Source organism: Semicossyphus pulcher, unplaced genomic scaffold, assembly GCF_022749685.1.
Source record: "Semicossyphus pulcher isolate SPU_LCO1_2020_fin unplaced genomic scaffold, fSemPul1.0.p SCAF_13, whole genome shotgun sequence".
Taxonomy (NCBI): domain Eukaryota; kingdom Metazoa; phylum Chordata; class Actinopteri; order Labriformes; family Labridae; genus Semicossyphus; species Semicossyphus pulcher.
In genome coordinates this window covers 17,794,398-17,812,964 of record NW_027211637.1, presented here as the reverse complement: position 1 = coordinate 17,812,964, position 18,567 = coordinate 17,794,398, and the positions used below count along the sequence as shown (strand labels likewise).

The 18,567-nt window shown below is 44.5% G+C and overlaps 1 protein-coding gene across 1 annotated transcript; it reads left to right on the top strand.

Annotated features, from left to right (window-relative positions):
- Positions 1–16,768: 16,768 nt before the first annotated feature.
- On the top strand, positions 16,769–18,567 carry LOC138589855 (potassium voltage-gated channel subfamily A member 3). Its single transcript, XM_069660322.1, has one exon. The coding sequence runs from the start codon at positions 16,827–16,829 to the stop codon at positions 18,432–18,434; it is 1,608 nt and encodes a 535-aa protein (XP_069516423.1). The 5' UTR covers positions 16,769–16,826; the 3' UTR covers positions 18,435–18,567.

The following is an 18,567-nucleotide window of genomic DNA, read 5'->3' as shown; positions in this document are numbered from 1 at the left end:
CTGTGGGGACTGAAGCTCTTTGATTGGCAGCTTTATTCTCCTGTCTGCTACATTATTAACATACCTCTATTGGACATTGTTGCTATGGTAAAGGCCATTACAGGCCAGAGGAGAGTCAGCAGTTTAATGGAATGACTGCCCCCACCCCAAACACGCTCCCTTTATCTCTTCCTCCTCTTATCCCTCCATCTCTGATTCCATAGGTATCATTTCTTTTCCTCTTTGGTTGTCCTTCTGAAGGTCACAGCTGGGTAGAGGCTCACAAGGCACTGAGCAAATTGGTTTCAAGTGGCCTTTTGATGCATCTTTAGTTGACTGCTAGACTGCTATAACTCAAGCACACTGTGGAGCCGGTCATTAAATGATAACTTAATTTAAGTCTAGTTTCAGGCCAGTATATTTCCACCCTTTCCAAGTTCAGTCCTTGGACCAGTCTTATTAACATTTTCCAGTTCCTCCTGGGGGATTCCGTGGCATTCCCAGGCCAGACTGGATATATAATCCCTCCAGCGAGCTCTGGGGTCTCCTCCCAGTTGGAACATCCCGGATAACCTCCAAAGGGAGGCGCCCAGGAGGCGTCCTAATCAGATGCCGGAACCGCCGCAACTGGCTCTGTTCAATGCGAAGGAGTAGCAGCTCTACTCCTAGCTCCCCCCGGACGTCTGAGCTCCCTAGCCTATCTCTGAGCCCAGACGCCCTCCGGAGGAAACTCATTTCAGTCACTTGTATCCCCGGTCTCATTCTTTCGGTCACTACCCAGAGCTCATGACCATAGGTGAGGGTTGGAACGTAGATCGGCTGGTAAATCGAAAGCTTTGCCTTCAGACTCAGCTCCCTCTCAAAATCCGTTTTACCCTCATTTGTGAACAAGACCCCGAGACACTTGAACTCCTTCACTTGAGGCTCTCTCCACTATTTTCCGATGGAGCGCTATGGCCTCAGACTTGGAGGTGCTGACCCTCATCCCAACCGCTTTACACTTGGCTGCAAACCGCCCCAATGTCTGCTGAATACCTCCCTGTGTGATGAAGCCAACAGAACCACATCATCTGCAAAAAGCAGACAAACACCTTTATAAAGACAAACACCTTTATAAATTGAAACTAGTTCTAAACTGTGCAAAGACAAATTGATACAACTCCACATGCCAAACACCTTCAACAAGCACTTGTTGCATAGGATGCCGAATTATCTCAACGGTTAACAGTGAACCTGTTGGCCTCCTTTCTCCCAGGTGTACTTCCCTCCTTTATAACCCACGAGTTCAGCGGTGAAACCCTTAAGCCACTATGTCCTTATGTAAATGGGGTCAGGCAGAGATATGAAAGTGCGAATTACAACCTTGAGGCCTCCGTTCTGCTTCATGCGTCTGAAATTACTTCCCCGAGAACAATCATGCTTCCTGCAGCTTCAGTACGGTGCTGCAGATTGCTTATTTTAATATTTCCAACGCAGGTCCTTCCATTCAGATAAACAACAACACGATCACATACGTATGCACAAATCACATGCGTCCACACACAAGATACATTTGAGATAAGCCTGGGATGAGAGGAGAGCGGTTGAGTGGAGAGTAAGTTGGAAATTGAGAGAGACAACGGATTCGAAATGAAGGAAGGATGGAGCGGCATAATGGAGGACAAAATGACGTTCGGTCTCACAGAGATTGAGGGCACTGTAGCTTCAATTTTTGTGTCAATGTCATTCTGTGTGCTGTGTGTGTGGACGTGCACATCTGTGCATTAGTGTGCGCGTGTACTTTTCCTTTTTTTTTCTGAAATTCAATTCACAGTCTTGCATCCCCTCGATGCCCGAGGAAGTCATCTGTCAAAGTGGGGAGCCAGGGAGGTCTGCGGTGAGTGAGCGTGTGTCTCAGCAGCATGTATGTGTATGTGGGTTTCTTTGTGCTGCAGTTTTTGTTTGCTCTGATTCCTCCGGTTGCTCGGGCCGTCCGCAGTCTCAATGCTATTAGCCCTTTGACCTGCTTGAGAAGGGGACAGAACACGGATGCCTTATACTATTACTTTATGTTCTCTGTCTCATCTCTTCTTTTCTCTACTGTTTTCCTCTCTTCTTTCCTCTCCTTCTTTCCTCCTCTTTATCTGGATGTAAATAGCACAGGGTCCCAGGACAGAGGCCACCAGAACTGACTTTGTCATCTCTGAATGATGCCACTTACGAAAATAGTATACTCATTAGCGTACAGTGAGTTAAAGGGATAGTTCAGGTTTTTTGAAGTGGGCTTGTATGAGATTTTTATCAATAGTAATTCTACACGTACAGTAGATAACAGTCAATATGGCCTGAGCTCCTACACGGCAGCTAAGCTAAGCACCACTGCAGACGGGGTCACGAGTATCATGTACTTTAGCCACTTAACAAGCTTTTATATGTAGGACTCGTTACTGAGCGTGCGTCGTATATTTTTCTCACCACTTAACCTTGTCATCAACAGCCCTTTTTCTCTGCACTACACACACGTCTCACTCCGCACAACAGCCCTGTATACCTACACTTGCAGCGCACCGTAACTGATCAGCTGTTTGGTTCAGCGGTTTGTAGAAGAGACAACAAGCAAAAGAAAATACAATATTACGGAAACACCAAAATGCCATTCACGGGGGGAGCCAGAGGTTGCACAGGAAGTACTTTTACAGATGAGACTGGCTGACCGAGAGACAGGGGAAGACTTTTGCGGCTGTTTGGCGAGTTGTTTCATTCATTTCTTTGTTAAGCGTTAGCTTTCCTGACGGTACAGTAGTGCTCTTTAGCAAGAGTTTAGATGGCTTATTTGGCATTGTTTTTGCATAATCCTGTGCAGACGTATAGTTGCCTCAGTGTTGCCCATTATCACCCAACAGAACTCAGAGTAATCTCCAAGGTAATCAGGACACTCTCTGTTTGAACAGGCCGGAAACAAACAAGCACCAACTTTGATATCTTAGTTTGATTTCAGCCTCTGCTAGCCAGCACACTTTCTGACCCAAACAGCTGACATATGGCATAATACGCGTCACGGCATGCGTAGGAAAACGATATCCTCTTGCCCCCACTGTGAACGGCACTTCATCGTTTCCATAATATTGTATTTTCTGTTATTTGTTGTCTCTTCTACAAACCGCTGACCCAAAAAGCTGTTGTGATACCGTGCGCTGCATAGGTAGGATATATTAGCTTAGCTTCCGTGCAGTTTCTCCGGTTGGCTTTTCCTGACGGAGCCACACTGGGGATAAATCATTTGTTGCATCAGCTCAACAGTCAAATTATGGATGAAAACAAAGTAATTGAGTGATGAATTGCAATAACATTAACAATAAGAATGATAATAATTAGGATAATATCAATAAAAACCGTGTGTGTGCATGAGATAATCATATCAGCAGCCTTGTGCGGTAAGCTGTGAGAAACTGGGTTACTTCTTTCATCGCCTTGTCGCCTCTCACAACAGGGAACACGGAGCTTGTGTGTCTAATTAACAAGCCCAGAATCAAACACACAATGTGCCAAAGGACAAAGAGAGTCTGACAAAAGAGCAGCGCTGAGAATTTTCACTGTTTTAAGCGAACAGTTTCACATTCGGCTGTGTGGTGGTAAAGCCGTGGTGATGGAAAGACGCACACGTAATTACAGATGCGTTTATTCTCCAGTAAAAGTCAAGCTGCATGACGGCTATGTGAGGTGGGAATTAACTGCCCAAATTCCACCTTCAAACTCTCCAAGTGGAAATACAATTTCCTCCAATATTCCTGTTTTACTGTAATTAGTGCCAGACCTTCCTGTCCATTTATTTCCACTGCATTCACAAGGAATCGCTTTGGGAAACGGCTCTGATAGCCGGATAGATGCAAAGGTTTGTGATATTATATTGTCCCCTTAGTGTAATGTTTTGTCAAATAACCTGGTGTATAATCTTCTTATTTTGAAAAGCCACCGCAGTGTCCCAAAGTCCATGTGTGAGTGAAAATTTTACCCAGAAAAACCCAAATGTGACGTAGCAGTGTGGGAGAGGATGTATCACATGCCGAGGGCAGGGTTTATATGACACACACATTTAAATGTGTGTTCTCTGTTCACAAGGGCAGAGATTTCTAAATGCCACAAGTGAATAATTCATCAAGGCGACACCTCAGAGAGGCCGCTGATGGGGGATGAAGACAGATGGAAAGAAGATGAGTCTGATGAATGAGCGAGCAGTAGTCAAGGAGGAGAGAAAGCACGATGGAGGAGAAAACAATGGGGGGACAATAAACAACTAACAGGAACTGTGTTCAGTGTGTGTGTGTGTGACTGCACAATCATTGTGTGTATTGACAGCTCAGGAAAGGAGCTGCTATTGAAGTCTCAGTCGATTCTGACACGCAGGTTAATCTGTAGCAGTCTCAGTGGGACTCAGTGGTGCACGACATACAGCAGTTGAACCTTTTACCCTCCTGTTCCATTCATACGGATAAAAGGTAATATATTATAATCGTAAGCTAAAGATTCAGCACTAAATAAGAGTAACAACTATACGTTATACATGTTCATGAAACAACTTAATTTGATTGTGCTGTAAGTTATAACAAATACAATGTTAACTTCTTCATCACACTCACATTAGGCTGCAAACGAGTGCTCTGTCTGTTTCTATCTTTCTGCCTCTCTCTCTGTCCGTCTTTCTCGACCAATCAGGTTTCTGCCAACTAAAAGGAAGCTTGTCCTTGCCACTGTTCCCAAGTGCAAGGTCATGAGTACATTAACGTTTGGTCTCTATAAATAATATTACAAAGAGTGCATACCTGCTTTATCTGTCAAGTGTCTGTATTCTTATACCTCCAAATTATGATAAAAGTCTCAAAGATTTAACCTCCATCTGGTAATCTTGTTAAGCAATCAATCCAATTTTGTCTACACCTAAGTGTGTATGTATTGCCTCTATGACCCATAAAGTTCATAGAGTAGAACAAACAAAGTTGATGTTTTTAACAGCCAAAAAGTGGCAAAGCCAGAAAGTGTGAAATAGAAAATAAGCACCTGAATAAAAAAATAAAAAAAACGAGTCAAATGTTCTACATTCTCCTTTTATTACTTCAGCTTTAAAATAATACCCCATGCTATTTTTTTACAAATTCTACAATTACTGCTAGAGGGATACTTACATATTATGAATAATGAAGACGCTTTTATGAATATTAAAGTGGTAACCTCGAACATCTCAGTTTCTTTCTCTTTGGCGGCACCTGTGGCGATAATCGGTAACTGCGGGAGCACCCAGATATCCAGACAGTTTTGCATGTGTGTCCACAGTTGGCTCCGGTTGTAACTCTTGATTTTCCTGGCTGACGGTCGCTTTCCTTTTTAGACTGTTTGCCTTCATCTGAGCGTCCAATTTGTTTCTTTTTCTTTGGATTTTCACTTATTTTTGAAGTTGTATCTGTAGTCATCCATCTTTTCTTTGTTTGTTCAGCCATAGTAGATTACTGTTTACTCGCAACACTTGCAGAGACTGGAAAAGCAGCCTACCCTCTCTGGCAGACCAACCACTGCTGGGAGATGGAAAACGCATCACTAACTGGGCGCCGCTTGTGATTTTTTTCTGTGAATGTCGCCAGAGACACCCAGTCTGTAATACTGCAAATGCAAAGGCTTTTAACCATTGTGTTACCTCATTCAGCGATAGATAGAGACTTTACAGACATTTATTTAAATGAAAATCTTCAAGATTATTACTTTGACATTAATCTGCAATTTTTTTTCAAAGAAAGCAAAGTAGATGTAAAAGAAGTGACTCACTGTCGACCCTTGTCGATACTTTCCTTCCATAAACTCTCATCATGCAAACTTAACCTTGACGGTATCAATCAATAAAGCGAATGAACATAAAGTCAAATGTCGTGAGCATTTACATAAATATAATAATCACAGCAGGTTTTGCAAAGACCTCCTTAATGACCTTAACTTATCGGGGACAAAGAGCTGACTCATCACACGTGTTGTAATATGTTAATGAAAGTAAACTGTCACTTAAACAGACTGCTGAGTCTGCAGGATTGTATGTTACCTGCGTTACCCTGCACTGAAGGGGATTAACAATTACTTTAGGGTTTACTCAAATGTCCTCTACACACACTCTCATGCACGCACAGGAGTTGAAAGGACGAGATCCACTGCAGAGGTCTGATGTCTGAATACAGGACTTGATGGCGACTGTAAAAATAGATGACACAAGATTAATATATGCCGATGTTACGAGGTGCTCAGAGGTGAAAGACGCAAACTTAAGGAAAAAAAGTGAATCCATCCTGCAGTCGCCGTCAGCAAAGACACGCCGACCCACTTAGCGAGGAGGTGCGGCCTGAGAGAGAGCGGACATGGAGGCCAGAGAGGCCACCAAGGAGCTCCAGCCACAAAGTGCGTGTGTGTGTGTCAGCTTTGTTCTATTAATGACTTATTGCCTCTGCTGCTGTGGAGTCCAGGAAGTCTTTCTACAAGGTATTGGACCTCCCATGGTACCTTCCCTCCAGCACACACACACACACATCCTGGAGTTCACACACCTTCCTTTTCATCTATCAGTAAAACACACAGCAGGGGAGGAGACGCCACCAAAGGGAAATATGGAAATGGGGCTGATGGGTGGTCTACAGTGGAAGCCATCTTCCATCATGCTGCAGTTTGCCTCTTTTCATTCCATGGAGTATTGGATCAGGTAACCTTTCACCTGCTGACGCCATAACCGCGCAAAAAGGCTCGGTGGAAAGATCCAGAGATGAGTCAGAAGCGGTTGTGGCATCGAGAGGAAGGAATCCTGTGAAATCTCCACATTTACTTGTTGGATTTGCATTCCTACAGGCGCTCCTCTTCCCCAGAGGATGAAGCCTTAAGTCTTTGGTGATGCCCAGACTCTTCCTCCCAAGCTGGCTGGTAAATGGCTGCTTTGCTATTATTTCACCATTCATGTTCACACTCTGATGGCAGCGAGCTACCATGCAATGTGCTGAGCTTTTCTCAAGCACAACAACACACTCTTTGCTCGATATGCCACTTGGAGAGGATTAGAAAAGCTCGATCAGAGTCCCTTGGAGCAGAAGAACAGTGATGCACCAGCTGACTGTTAATCGCAGCGTGTATCCATCTTTGCCTCAGCCTGTATTCAACAGGTGTTGCGATTCTTTCTGCAAGACGTATTTAAAGCTGCAGATGGACAGTTTGGCAGTCAAAGATGGTGCGTTACATTCTGACATCATCACCCAGCGGTCATTTAACGTAAGTTTGCTTCCTCTAAGAGAAGTGGCTTATCTCCTAGTCCCCGCCCACTACGCAAATTTCCAACCATGTCTCCTTTCGTAAAATTACGGCTGAAAACAAAACACGTCTCTGCCATCGTTTAGCGGCAACTTGTTGAAACGTAGCTTGAAATGTTATTAGTAGTAGTAACGTTAACGTTAGCAGTCAGTAGTGAGATTGCAAAAACTATGACGACACTCGCGCATCGCCGAAGTGGTCGCCATAGGTCGCACATATGCATAACGTCACCCCGTCCATTAACGGGATTGGCTCCTTAGGTTTGTGACGTCTCAAACCTGCCAATCTGAAAACGTCTTGTTCAGCCTGTCCTTGGTGCACTGCAGTTTAAAAGCAGACAGGCCCAGCCATGGAGATGACTGCTCATGTTGTCCCTGATGTATCTTGTAGCACATGAAGAACACCACATGGAGATGTTTACAAGGTTTAACACTTGATTTTCACTGGAGGGGGGCTTTAACACAACTTTCCGCTCAGAGTAGTGGAGGCCAAGTGGTCCATAAAGGCTGCTCTCTTCTGTTTTCACCCCAATCTCTTATTTAGTTTGAGGTGTATAAATATTATTTTAAGCAAAATCTACTTTCATATTCTTGTTGTATTTTATTGTAACAGAATCATCTGTTTACCCGTTTGCCAAGACGAAACCAAAAACTCACCGGCGACAATTACAGGCAATGTTTTTTTCATTAACATCTGAAATGGATTCGTGTGTTGGCTAAGAGAAGACACTTACTCTGTAATGTGGAGGACTGTGGGACTCTGTGGATGCACTCGAGCATGCAATATTTCGCTGCGTGTCCCAACAACCATCTGGACCAACTGGGGATACGGTGGCTTTCCTGAGCAGAGACTTGGTGGATAAACATTCAGACAGCAGAGCAGAGAAGAACAAGCCACACAGAGGTAAACCCATTAACACAGATGGGCATGAATATGTTCCGTTTTTTTATATTTTCAAAAGTCTATTGACAAGTGTTTGTGACAGTCAATCCATTCAGTTCAATACAAAATGTATGTTTCAAGATATTGCATAACATATTTAATTTTGATGTCCTTTTTATCTGTCCTTTTTATAATGTATTACAAGGTCTAATATCCAAGAGGATATTTAAGCAATATCACATGAGAGGGAGTGATGGACTGAAAGTAATCACGGCTGTGATTCGGACGTAGGAATAAAATCAAGTCCTCCAGTGTGACATTGCAACAGTTATATGAGCAGCAAATACTAGTAAACAGTGTGTTTTTTGCTCCAACAACTCAACTAGTTCCACAACTTAACTGAAATTGGACTGTTGTTGCCAAGCAACCCAAACATTCTCCTACACTCTGTGTCTACAGGTTACCACAGATCAGCTGTTTTTTTATCATGTACATTTATCTGTATGTTTTGATTCATCATCAACCAGTGAAATAAGAGTCTGCTGTGTGATTACCGGCTTCATTAATGTAGACATACACAGTCTGCTGTAATGTTAATTAACAGTATTCAGAACACCTTGCTGAGGCGGAGTGATACACAAAGTGAAAAGTCCCAGCGATGTTATACTCTATATGAGCACTCATGGAATGCCTCTTGTCCAATCAGATTACTCGGTCAGAACTAACTGTTGTATAATGTGATTTTAGTCCTAAAGAACTCGGACAGGCCTTAAATGGATGTAGACAAACAGAGGGGAGGTAGATGATGTATTTGCCTCAGAGGAGAGAACCCAAATGTTAAAAAGCGAGGCAGATGAGGAAAAGATTACAAGGTGCGGAAAGGGACAGGTGGAGGTGAGAGACGCAGAGGGGGAGAAGATGATGCGTGAACTTTAAGTGTGAGCAATGTCAACGTGGAGAGGAGGAGGAGGGATGTGATGAGGCTCTTCCATTCCAGTTTTTCTGATCTTGTGACTCTTAAGCACACGTCTTCCCCAGCTCTTAACTACCAAGATCTGCCAAAGAATACGTTCTCTGGTTTATATTTTATAGCCTGACATACTGTCGTCTAATGCAATTATTCAGCAGCTGTTCTCGTCGTTGTTCCTCGTATTCAATCCGATTCTCCAGTCTGAGAAAGATTTGGTGTCTAAGTAGGGCAGAACACCGAGACAAACACTCTAATTAATAGATAATTACAAGGGTTTATAATTCATCAAAGTCCTGCGTGGTCTCCAGGGCTTCAGTATGGATAACACATTACTGTTCTCACTTCCATCAGCTTCAGCCTCGCTGTATTTTCTCCTGCTAATGTGGAGGTGTTTTTTTTTTCTGTCTCTGTCCTCATTCTGTTTGTAAATGGAAGTGATGGTTGGTGTGTGAAGCAGGGAAGCCCCTCTCTCCTGCTCCAGCTGATGGGCTCTGGTGGGACTGTATCTATAATGCATACATATCGCCTGCAGCTAGATCTTCATATTTGTGACACTCCAATCATGCAGGAACTCTTCAGGAACCCATGCTTGATCCCATACAACCTGAAAAGCACATTCCTTAAGAGGCAACGTCAGCTTCAAGACGGCGGAAAAAACTGCAACCGCACTGTGCTGTGTTTGTGCAACAGCGTGGTGGTGGTCCATGTGCATGCCTCACCCGTACAACCATTATAAGTTTATCTGTTTGTCTCCCAGCTCAAACAATAACAAAGTGCCACAGCCAGCCCTGTCCCTCCCGCTTCCTCCACCCTTTCTCCCCCATCCCTCTCTCTCTGTTGCCGGGGTTACAGCAGGACCTGGTGCAGCTCCTGGCCAGTCAGGCTTTGTTCCGCAGATGGCCCTGTCATCTCTGCCTCTCTGCCTCTCCTCCTGTTTGCCTCCCCTGTGCCTACGTCGTGTGCAGCTGCACTCCGGCCCTGATAACTATAGTTATGCTAATATAAGCAGTTGATTAATTAGTCCACACACACACACACACAGGTGCTTTTGTCCATATGGGCCTCCTCTTCATTTGTGAATATTCAGATTACAGCACCCCTGTGTGCTTTTACTGTTTATGTGCATGTGGAGAGGAAGAGGATGTGGGATGGCTGAGGGCATGCGACTGGCTGAGTAACAGGAAGACACTGCTTGTAAAGTGGAGTGATTAAAACCTCGATAGAGTACAAGGATTTAATGAGTTGTCTGTGGGGTAATTACAAAGACTGAGTATGGTTGTCATTGCATCTCACTACAGATGAAAGATTACTTTAAAGATTTTCTATTTAAACCCTGCAAAACTCGACTCAGAACACAGATATCTTTAATTCACAATATATCAGCAGTGAGTCTGTCTGCCTGCCCGTCTCGCTCTCTCTGACATCAGTCGTCCTGTCATTCCCCGAGGCGTCTCCCGGGGAATATAACCAGAGAAGCACTTAAACTTTCTCCACAGCTCAGGGGAGATGTGATCAACTGACATTTATTTCCAGAGCTACACTGACGGGAAGTCTCGGCTCCATCCAGTCACCACATTCAAGATTCTTTTTAGATTTATTCTCCACATGTGCTCCTTCACGTCATTCCCTCCTCGGGTATAATGCAGAAACACGTAAAATAGCAGTATTACTTTATTACAACGTTCCAGGTTAAACTAATAGTTCATGAATTATTTTTAAAGTGACATGTTTGGATGGCCATAAATGTGATGCACACTGTGCTGATATGAATCATAAGCACTTTGTAATCATCTGACCTTTGACCTCGCACCAATGTCCGTTAATATTTTTGCTTGTTCCAACCTGCTACCCAATGACGTTTGATCAGTAACACAGTCAGTACTATGAGTTTAGCAAATGTGTGCATGCTAAAACATTCTACCTGAGAAGAATATAATTGGTTCGTATTAATGACTGTATATAAAGATGGACGACGCTTCTCCATCTGCTCTAATTGTATGAAATTGATGCCAAAATAGCCCCCGTGACGGGCGCAGCCATCTTGCGAGGGTGACGTAATTTGGAGCCAGAGACTACGCAGTAGAGATATGCGGGTGGAGCTGGCGTAGCCACTTCTGCTAACCAAAACACACACTTAATTTACCAAAAATAAACAGCAAAGATCCCTCACACTGGTGTGTGTAACAGCAGAACAGCTTCTTGTGTTGGTCTGAAGCAGACGTTCACAGATAAACTCCAATGACTGTAGTGATTTTTTTAGGTACGTCTCCTCTCGCCGTTCCTCCTCTACTCTGCTTATCCGGAACAGATCGGCTGCAGGAGCCGTATTTGTCAACAGAGCTGTCCATCATCCTTTTTACAGCATCAAATAATTAATTAATAATTAATAATTACAACTAAACTTGTCAGAAAAATTAACACTTGGACGTAAACCAGCATGATAAGAACTAACTATAATGACAGAAACCATGTTTGAGAAAAATGTATTTGGGTGTATTTTGATTTTATAGTTTGACTCATGTCCCATCTGTTAACATGGAGGAGGCGGGCTTTATGACCTATACTGCAGCCAACCAGCAGGGGGCGCTCAAAATGTTTTGTCTTCACTTTTAGCGAGCTGTCATGTCATCCTTCTTCTATACGGTCTATGGTTGCTATGAGTATGATATAGTTATGTTATTAGTGTTTAGCTCATAGCACACGAGTAAAGCCTCACAGAGCTGCTAGCGTGAGCCTTGTTTTTGCTATGGATCCAGCTTTGTTCAGCATGTACGATTGGTACACAAGGTATTAGCATAGCACCTTTGTTAGACCCATTGTAAAGACATGAAAAAACATCCTATAAAGAACAAAAACTAAAGAAACATGTGTTTGACTAGACGGGCAGCCTAGCCTCATTAGGTACTCGGAAAACAAAACAAGCTAAATCAATGTTCCATTATAGCAATAATTGAAAAAGACTGGTGACTGATAATGAGGGAAGGTTGATATTACCTGGTGAGATGGCCTGAAATCAAACACTTTTTGAGAGAAACAAATGCACATGCTGTCTACTTCAGAGTTGAAGCTTCTAAGCACACAAACATGCTGACCAGTACACGCTGGGACAGGCTGCCAGGTACGTGATCCCCAATTTCAGTGTTCTCTTCAAGACATTAACTTCACCCCTCTTCCAGGAACTGTGTGCATAAATGCTGCTGAGCATCCCTCGCAGAAGATCCAAACCAGCCCATTTTCTCAAGTGCAACCAGATGTCCATGACCTCAGCCAGCTGAGCTGTTCTTCCTGCAGAATGACCCACTTCCCCCCCTCACATGCTCTTTGGGCCTGTTTCAATGCCTTTCAGTCAGTTTGAAGCATTCAAGTGCAATGTGCAAGGTAGCCTCATTTCGTAGGTTAATAAGGGAGTTGGGGTGGTCCTATATTTAACACAGGGAGTGGAAACCACATTAAAAGGCCCTGTGGCTGTCCCTGAGCTTTTTCTCTGTGGACCGACTGGCCCTTTTAATACAAGACAGCTTCAATGTGGCCTCAATAGGAGAACAGGCTCCACACTGAAAGAGTCAGAGTCTCAGTCACAGTCGTTACCAATCATTGTCATTTAAGTTATACAGCACCATACCTACAAGTGTCAAAATGTAAACACTTGAACCCAGACTTTCTCTCACTGCAGCCCTCCTCTTAATGGACATAATGTTGATTTGTTCCTCTGCAAAGCTTCTGTTAAACTGTTTGTGTTATCGTTTTACGGTAGCCATTAATTGTGATTCCAGCATCCAGATGAACACACAGAGCACTTTTCGAGTCAACGTCTGTGCCAGTAGAGAAAAATAGTGCAAGGCCACAGTGGTGGAAGACAGATTCAACTCTTACAATGTAAAAATATTTTAATCACAAGCAAGTATAAGAATATCCTCGACAAAAAGCATGTAGAATAAGTATTGACCATGCATCAAGACTAATTATACTATAGAATAAAAGCAATATTGATGCATGAACATGTCAGAAGCATTTTGATGTTGTAGCATACAAATAGTTTACGTTTTTTGAAGTGGGATTGTATGAAGGTACTTATCAATCGTGAGTGTACTATGTACAGCAGATGATTGTTAGCCAGCCGGCTCTTAAGGATAGTAACTAAAATCGTTGCAAAGTGCATAATTATACTAAAAGTATATGTCAGCAAGTGAAATATATTAAAAGTGTACCTGCATTACCTAATTTTCAGCAGTAACAAATGCAACACAAAATAACATAATCAAATGTACCCAAAGAAATTGGGCCTGTACCACAAAGTTGGTTCTTTGCTGCAGGCCAGGGTTGGAGTGTCTGAGCGCCATCATCGGTTGAAGGTAGGATTCCTGTTCAACATTTTGCAGTCCATTATAGAATGAATTAAAGTGTTTAAAAGTTAGACATACCAGACGATTTGTAGTCGGCCTCACTGTCTATGACAAAAAATGTATATTTGTAGCCTTCTCTTGGTCGTTACACTGGCTCACTTTCCTGAATATTAGTAAGTAAATGCGGTTAACAAAAACATGGGGTAAAAATGACTCTAATTGTTACCTCATTTATTGAGTAGATTGTATGGGTTTCTTTTTGTAGTGTAAACAGGTTCATGGGAAACACTTACTTTACACACTTATAAAAGTTCACTTCAGAAAGCCCTTTCCTTTGGGATTCTGTTTTCATACATACAACGGCTCTGTACCACTACGCATGCAGCACACAGTATCAGATCAGCTGTTTGGGTCAGTGGTTTACGGAAGCCTACTTAAAAGTATCCGGGCTATCCCTTTAATATTGCTTATTAGAAGTTTTCTCAAGAGTGACAAACAGAAAAAACTGACTCGTATATAATGTTGTGGAATATCAGTCTCTGTCTCTCTCTCTACTCATAAATACTGGTCTCTACAAGCTAAACCAAAGTTACAGTTTACTATTTTTTTCTTTGGGCTAACCTGTACTGGTTCCCCCTTGTGGTTACATACAAAAACACAGTGTGGGTAAGTGAAGCTTTTCACTTTTCTCAGGACTTTGCTTAGTCTTGTTGCATTTATGATAACAGTTTTTGAATGTAAGGTCAGCCTGTATGGATAATTAAGTAAGTGTACATGTGTGGGCGTGTGTGGGTGGGGCTGCATGTGTCAGGTTGGGTGTAGCCACATATTACCCATGTCACTGGGAGATTTCTCAGATTACTCCGGTCATCCACTGCTCCTTTAATCTAATCTGGAGGAAGCTGCTGTTCAGTAAACACAGTCGTCCCTCACAATTAGCCCTACGTCTCTTTCATCCTCTCTGCCTTTGGTATGATGCTGCTACCACTTGTCGATATGTTGTCTGAGACCGTGTTTGCATGCGCAACTGTTGTGCACAGAGTATCAATCTGTGGCAGACTTAAAGGGAGCTGCTGAGAGGCTTTATAACACTGTTGAGCATATTCAGCCTACTAAGCAGTCAACTTTCATGCTTCCCGTCTCTCGTTCTATTCTCGGCTTACATATACACCACCACCTCCCACACACCTACACCGTCCCACGCACACACACACACACACACACACAGAGGAAACTGAAGTGTTTGGCATTGGCAGAATTACTTAGACCTTCCACTGACTTACATCCCTAAACACAGAGCAGCTCTTTGTAGAAGTGAAGAACAGCTAAATGTCTTCACCTTGTCCTCATTTCCTTGAATCCTTGGAGTATTGTATAAGTATTAAATTCTCTCCACTCTCTGTCCGTACATGTAATCAGGTTCACATGTGCTAATATCTGTTCATTAAGCATGGGCTACATGTAGTATAAAGAAGTTTGAGTGCTCCTATTTCAACCTTATTTTAAAATAAAAACTTTTTTTCCCAATGAAGTCACAAGCTGCACGCTGGTTAGCGCTGTCGCTTCACAACTAGAAGGTTCCCGGTTCGAATCCCACAGAAGTGGGTCTTTGTGTGAGGAGTTTGCATGTTCTCAACGTTCATGTGTGGGTTCCTTCCGGGCACTTCCTCCCACAGTCCAAAGACATGCTCGTTAGGGTCATTGGTGACTCTAAAATTGCCCATGAATATGAGGTAGTCCTTGGTCAGCCCTGTGAATGACTGGCGGTCTGTGCAGGGTCAATGACAGCTGGGATCGGCTCCAGCCCCCCTGCAACCCCTAACAGGATAAGCGGTATGGATAATGGATGGATGGATGAAGTCTCAACCACAGCTCAGATCCGATGACTAGATGCCACTGATTAAAGCTGAGAGATATGGACCTTTCTCACTTGCTCTCTTCAGCCTCAGTGTAATTATAGTGGTAGTTAGGCTCCTCCCACTCATGTTGACTTAATCAATGAGCGTGATTCTATACCTGCAGGTAAGCTCTTTCATAGATTGTAATTGGTAAAAGAAAACGAAAAACTTTTCCCTCATAACTTTCTGTTTTTTTCATTTCAGCACCTTGGACAGCACCACCCCCCCAGGGGCATCGCTCCAGAAAATCCCTGCAGCTAAAGTCACTGGACGGTACAGTCTGCTAACTGAACTAGTTTGGAACATTCAGAGGAGACTAACGGGGCAAAGTGAGGACTAAGAAAATATTTTGAAGTCAGTTTATTATTTAAAAATGCACCAACCTACAATATCTGCTTGTGAGGGGAAATTATCACACTATTTAAATGTAATGTGTTTTGTATTTGTCTTAGTGTGTGATTGTGTGATTTTGATTTAACAGATCTCTCACAGGACCGGTGATGCTGTGTGCTGTTGTTGCCCTTTTGACATTCACCATATTAGCTCTTAAATATTACATGCGGCCAGTGTGTGCATGCTGTAGCACTGTGCGTTCCCCTTGATGCCAGTGCCTGATGAAGAACATGGTACTATTTGTCTGCAAAAATGTGGACGTGCTTTTACTTTAACACCAGGTTTCGTTCTCTCACATTGACCTGTTCGACCTCTCTCTCCCAGCCCCGCCCTCCCTGTTTCCTCATCTTCACTTTAACACGTAGCATGGCCACTTTGGGAAGCAGCCATCAATTCTACTCCAGATTACACATTGATTTGTTCCACTCATCATTACTCTGTGCGTTAATTAGGAAACTAACGAGAGAAGAATTATGTACAATGTTCAATTTCCAAATGCATTTAATTTCAATCTGACACGCCCAGGTCTGCTCCTTGGATGAACAAAAGATGTAACAAAGGTAACGCGTAATGCTGCTGGGTCTTACTAAACAGTCCCGGAAATAAATGAGCTTCTGATATATTAATGAGAAGCCTATTTTGAAAATGTCCTATCTGTGGGCAATGACCTTGTTTTATAAAGAAGACTCTTTGGACTCGCATGGTGTGTGTGCGTACATGTGTGTGAGCGCATGTCTACGAGACGGAGAGGGGGGCAGCGGGAGGCGGGCACGCCCAAACCCTGGTTGAATGACGCCCGTCTGTTGCTTCTTGTGTACATCGGTGCGTCCTGCGATTGGCGGAGGACAGGGAAAGGTACCCAGCGCTGGCGCGCCGTGGGCGGGTGGCAGGCCTGTTTATAAACCCAGATCTCTCCCTGTGGGCGGGAACAGCAACAGTAGAGAGTGAAAGTGAAGCGCAGGGAGAGAGAGTGAGGGAGACGGCGGAGGAGACAAGGCTGTGGCGGCGGCTGTGGTTGACCGGGGCTCGCAGAGGGGGCGAGGCGGCGGCCCCTGTATGCGTCTTGAACCGCGCATGGACGACCACCTCAGCCTCCTGCAATCACCCCCGCCGAGCGCGACCAAAACCCGGGGCGACAACCTGGTGAACCACGGATACACCGAGACAGAGGCCGACGTGATGACGGTGGTGGCGTGTGATAACATGCTGGAAGAGTCGGCGGCTCTCCCGGGCCACCACTCTCTGGACCGATACGAACCGGATCATGAATGCTGCGAGAGGGTGGTCATCAACATCTCAGGGTTGCGCTTCGAGACGCAACTCAAGACGCTCTCCCAGTTTCCAGAGACGCTGCTGGGTGACCCCAAGAAGAGGATGAGGTACTTTGATCCTCTCAGGAACGAGTACTTTTTTGACCGGAACCGACCCAGCTTTGATGCCATCCTGTATTACTACCAGTCCGGGGGGCGCATCAGAAGACCCGTAAATGTTCCCATTGACATTTTCTCTGAGGAGATCCGCTTCTACGAGCTGGGTGAGGAGGCTATGGAGAAGTTCAGGGAGGATGAGGGCTTCATAAAAGAGGAGGAGCGGCCGCTGCCGGAGAATGAGTTTCAGAGACAGGTGTGGCTGCTCTTTGAGTACCCGGAGAGCTCGGGTCCCGCGCGGGGCATCGCCATAGTGTCTGTCCTGGTCATTCTCATCTCCATTGTCATCTTCTGTTTAGAGACATTACCAGAGTTCAGGGACGACAACAGGGACCCGATCACTATTGCGCCTGTGATAAATGGCACACTCCCTTATTTCATCAGTCCCTTCTCAGACCCTTTCTTTGTGGTGGAGACGTTGTGCATCATCTGGTTCTCCTTCGAGCTTCTGGTGCGCTTCTTCGCGTGCCCGAGCAAAGCCACGTTCTCCAAAAACATCATGAACATTATTGACATCGTGGCCATCATCCCTTACTTCATCACGCTGGGCACAGAGCTGGCAGAGAGGCAGGGGAACGGGCAGCAGGCCATGTCTTTAGCCATCCTGCGCGTAATTCGGCTCGTTCGGGTGTTTCGTATTTTTAAACTCTCGCGTCACTCGAAGGGGCTGCAGATTTTAGGACAGACTCTGAAGGCCAGCATGCGCGAGCTTGGCCTGCTCATCTTCTTCCTGTTCATCGGTGTCATCCTCTTCTCCAGTGCTGTGTACTTTGCTGAGGCAGACGACCCTGAGTCGGGGTTCAACAGCATCCCGGACGCGTTCTGGTGGGCTGTTGTTACCATGACTACAGTGGGATACGGGGACATGCACCCCGTGACAATCGGGGGGAAAATTGTGGGGTCTCTGTGCGCCATCGCTGGTGTGCTGACCATCGCCCTGCCTGTGCCGGTCATCGTCTCCAACTTCAACTACTTCTACCACAGGGAGACGGAGGGCGAGGAGCAGGCTCAGTACCTGCACGTGGGCAGCTGTCAGCCTCTCGCTGATACAGAGGAGCTGAGGAAGACTCGCTCCTCTTCCTCTCTCAGCAAGAGCGAGTACATGGTGATAGAGGAGCACGCGATCAACAGCGCGTTCAAACAGCAGCCTAACTTCCCCACTAACACCAACAGCACGCAGCAAAACAACTCTCAGAACTGTGTCAATATAAACAAGAAGATTTTCACAGACGTGTAGCCCATTACGAGTCATGGCTCTGAACACAGGAAGAGGATGTGTGTGTACGCACAGTCGTTGCGCACGAGCGTGTGGAAGCAGCGGAATAAAGGAAGAAAGAGAAAAAGAAAGAGGGCAAACCCTGTGTGTTCAG

Excerpts from the sequence above, each read along its gene's own strand:
- LOC138589855 (XM_069660322.1), top strand. The coding sequence starts at position 16,827 with ATGCGTCTTGAACCGCGCATGGACGACCACCTCAGCCTCCTGCAATCA.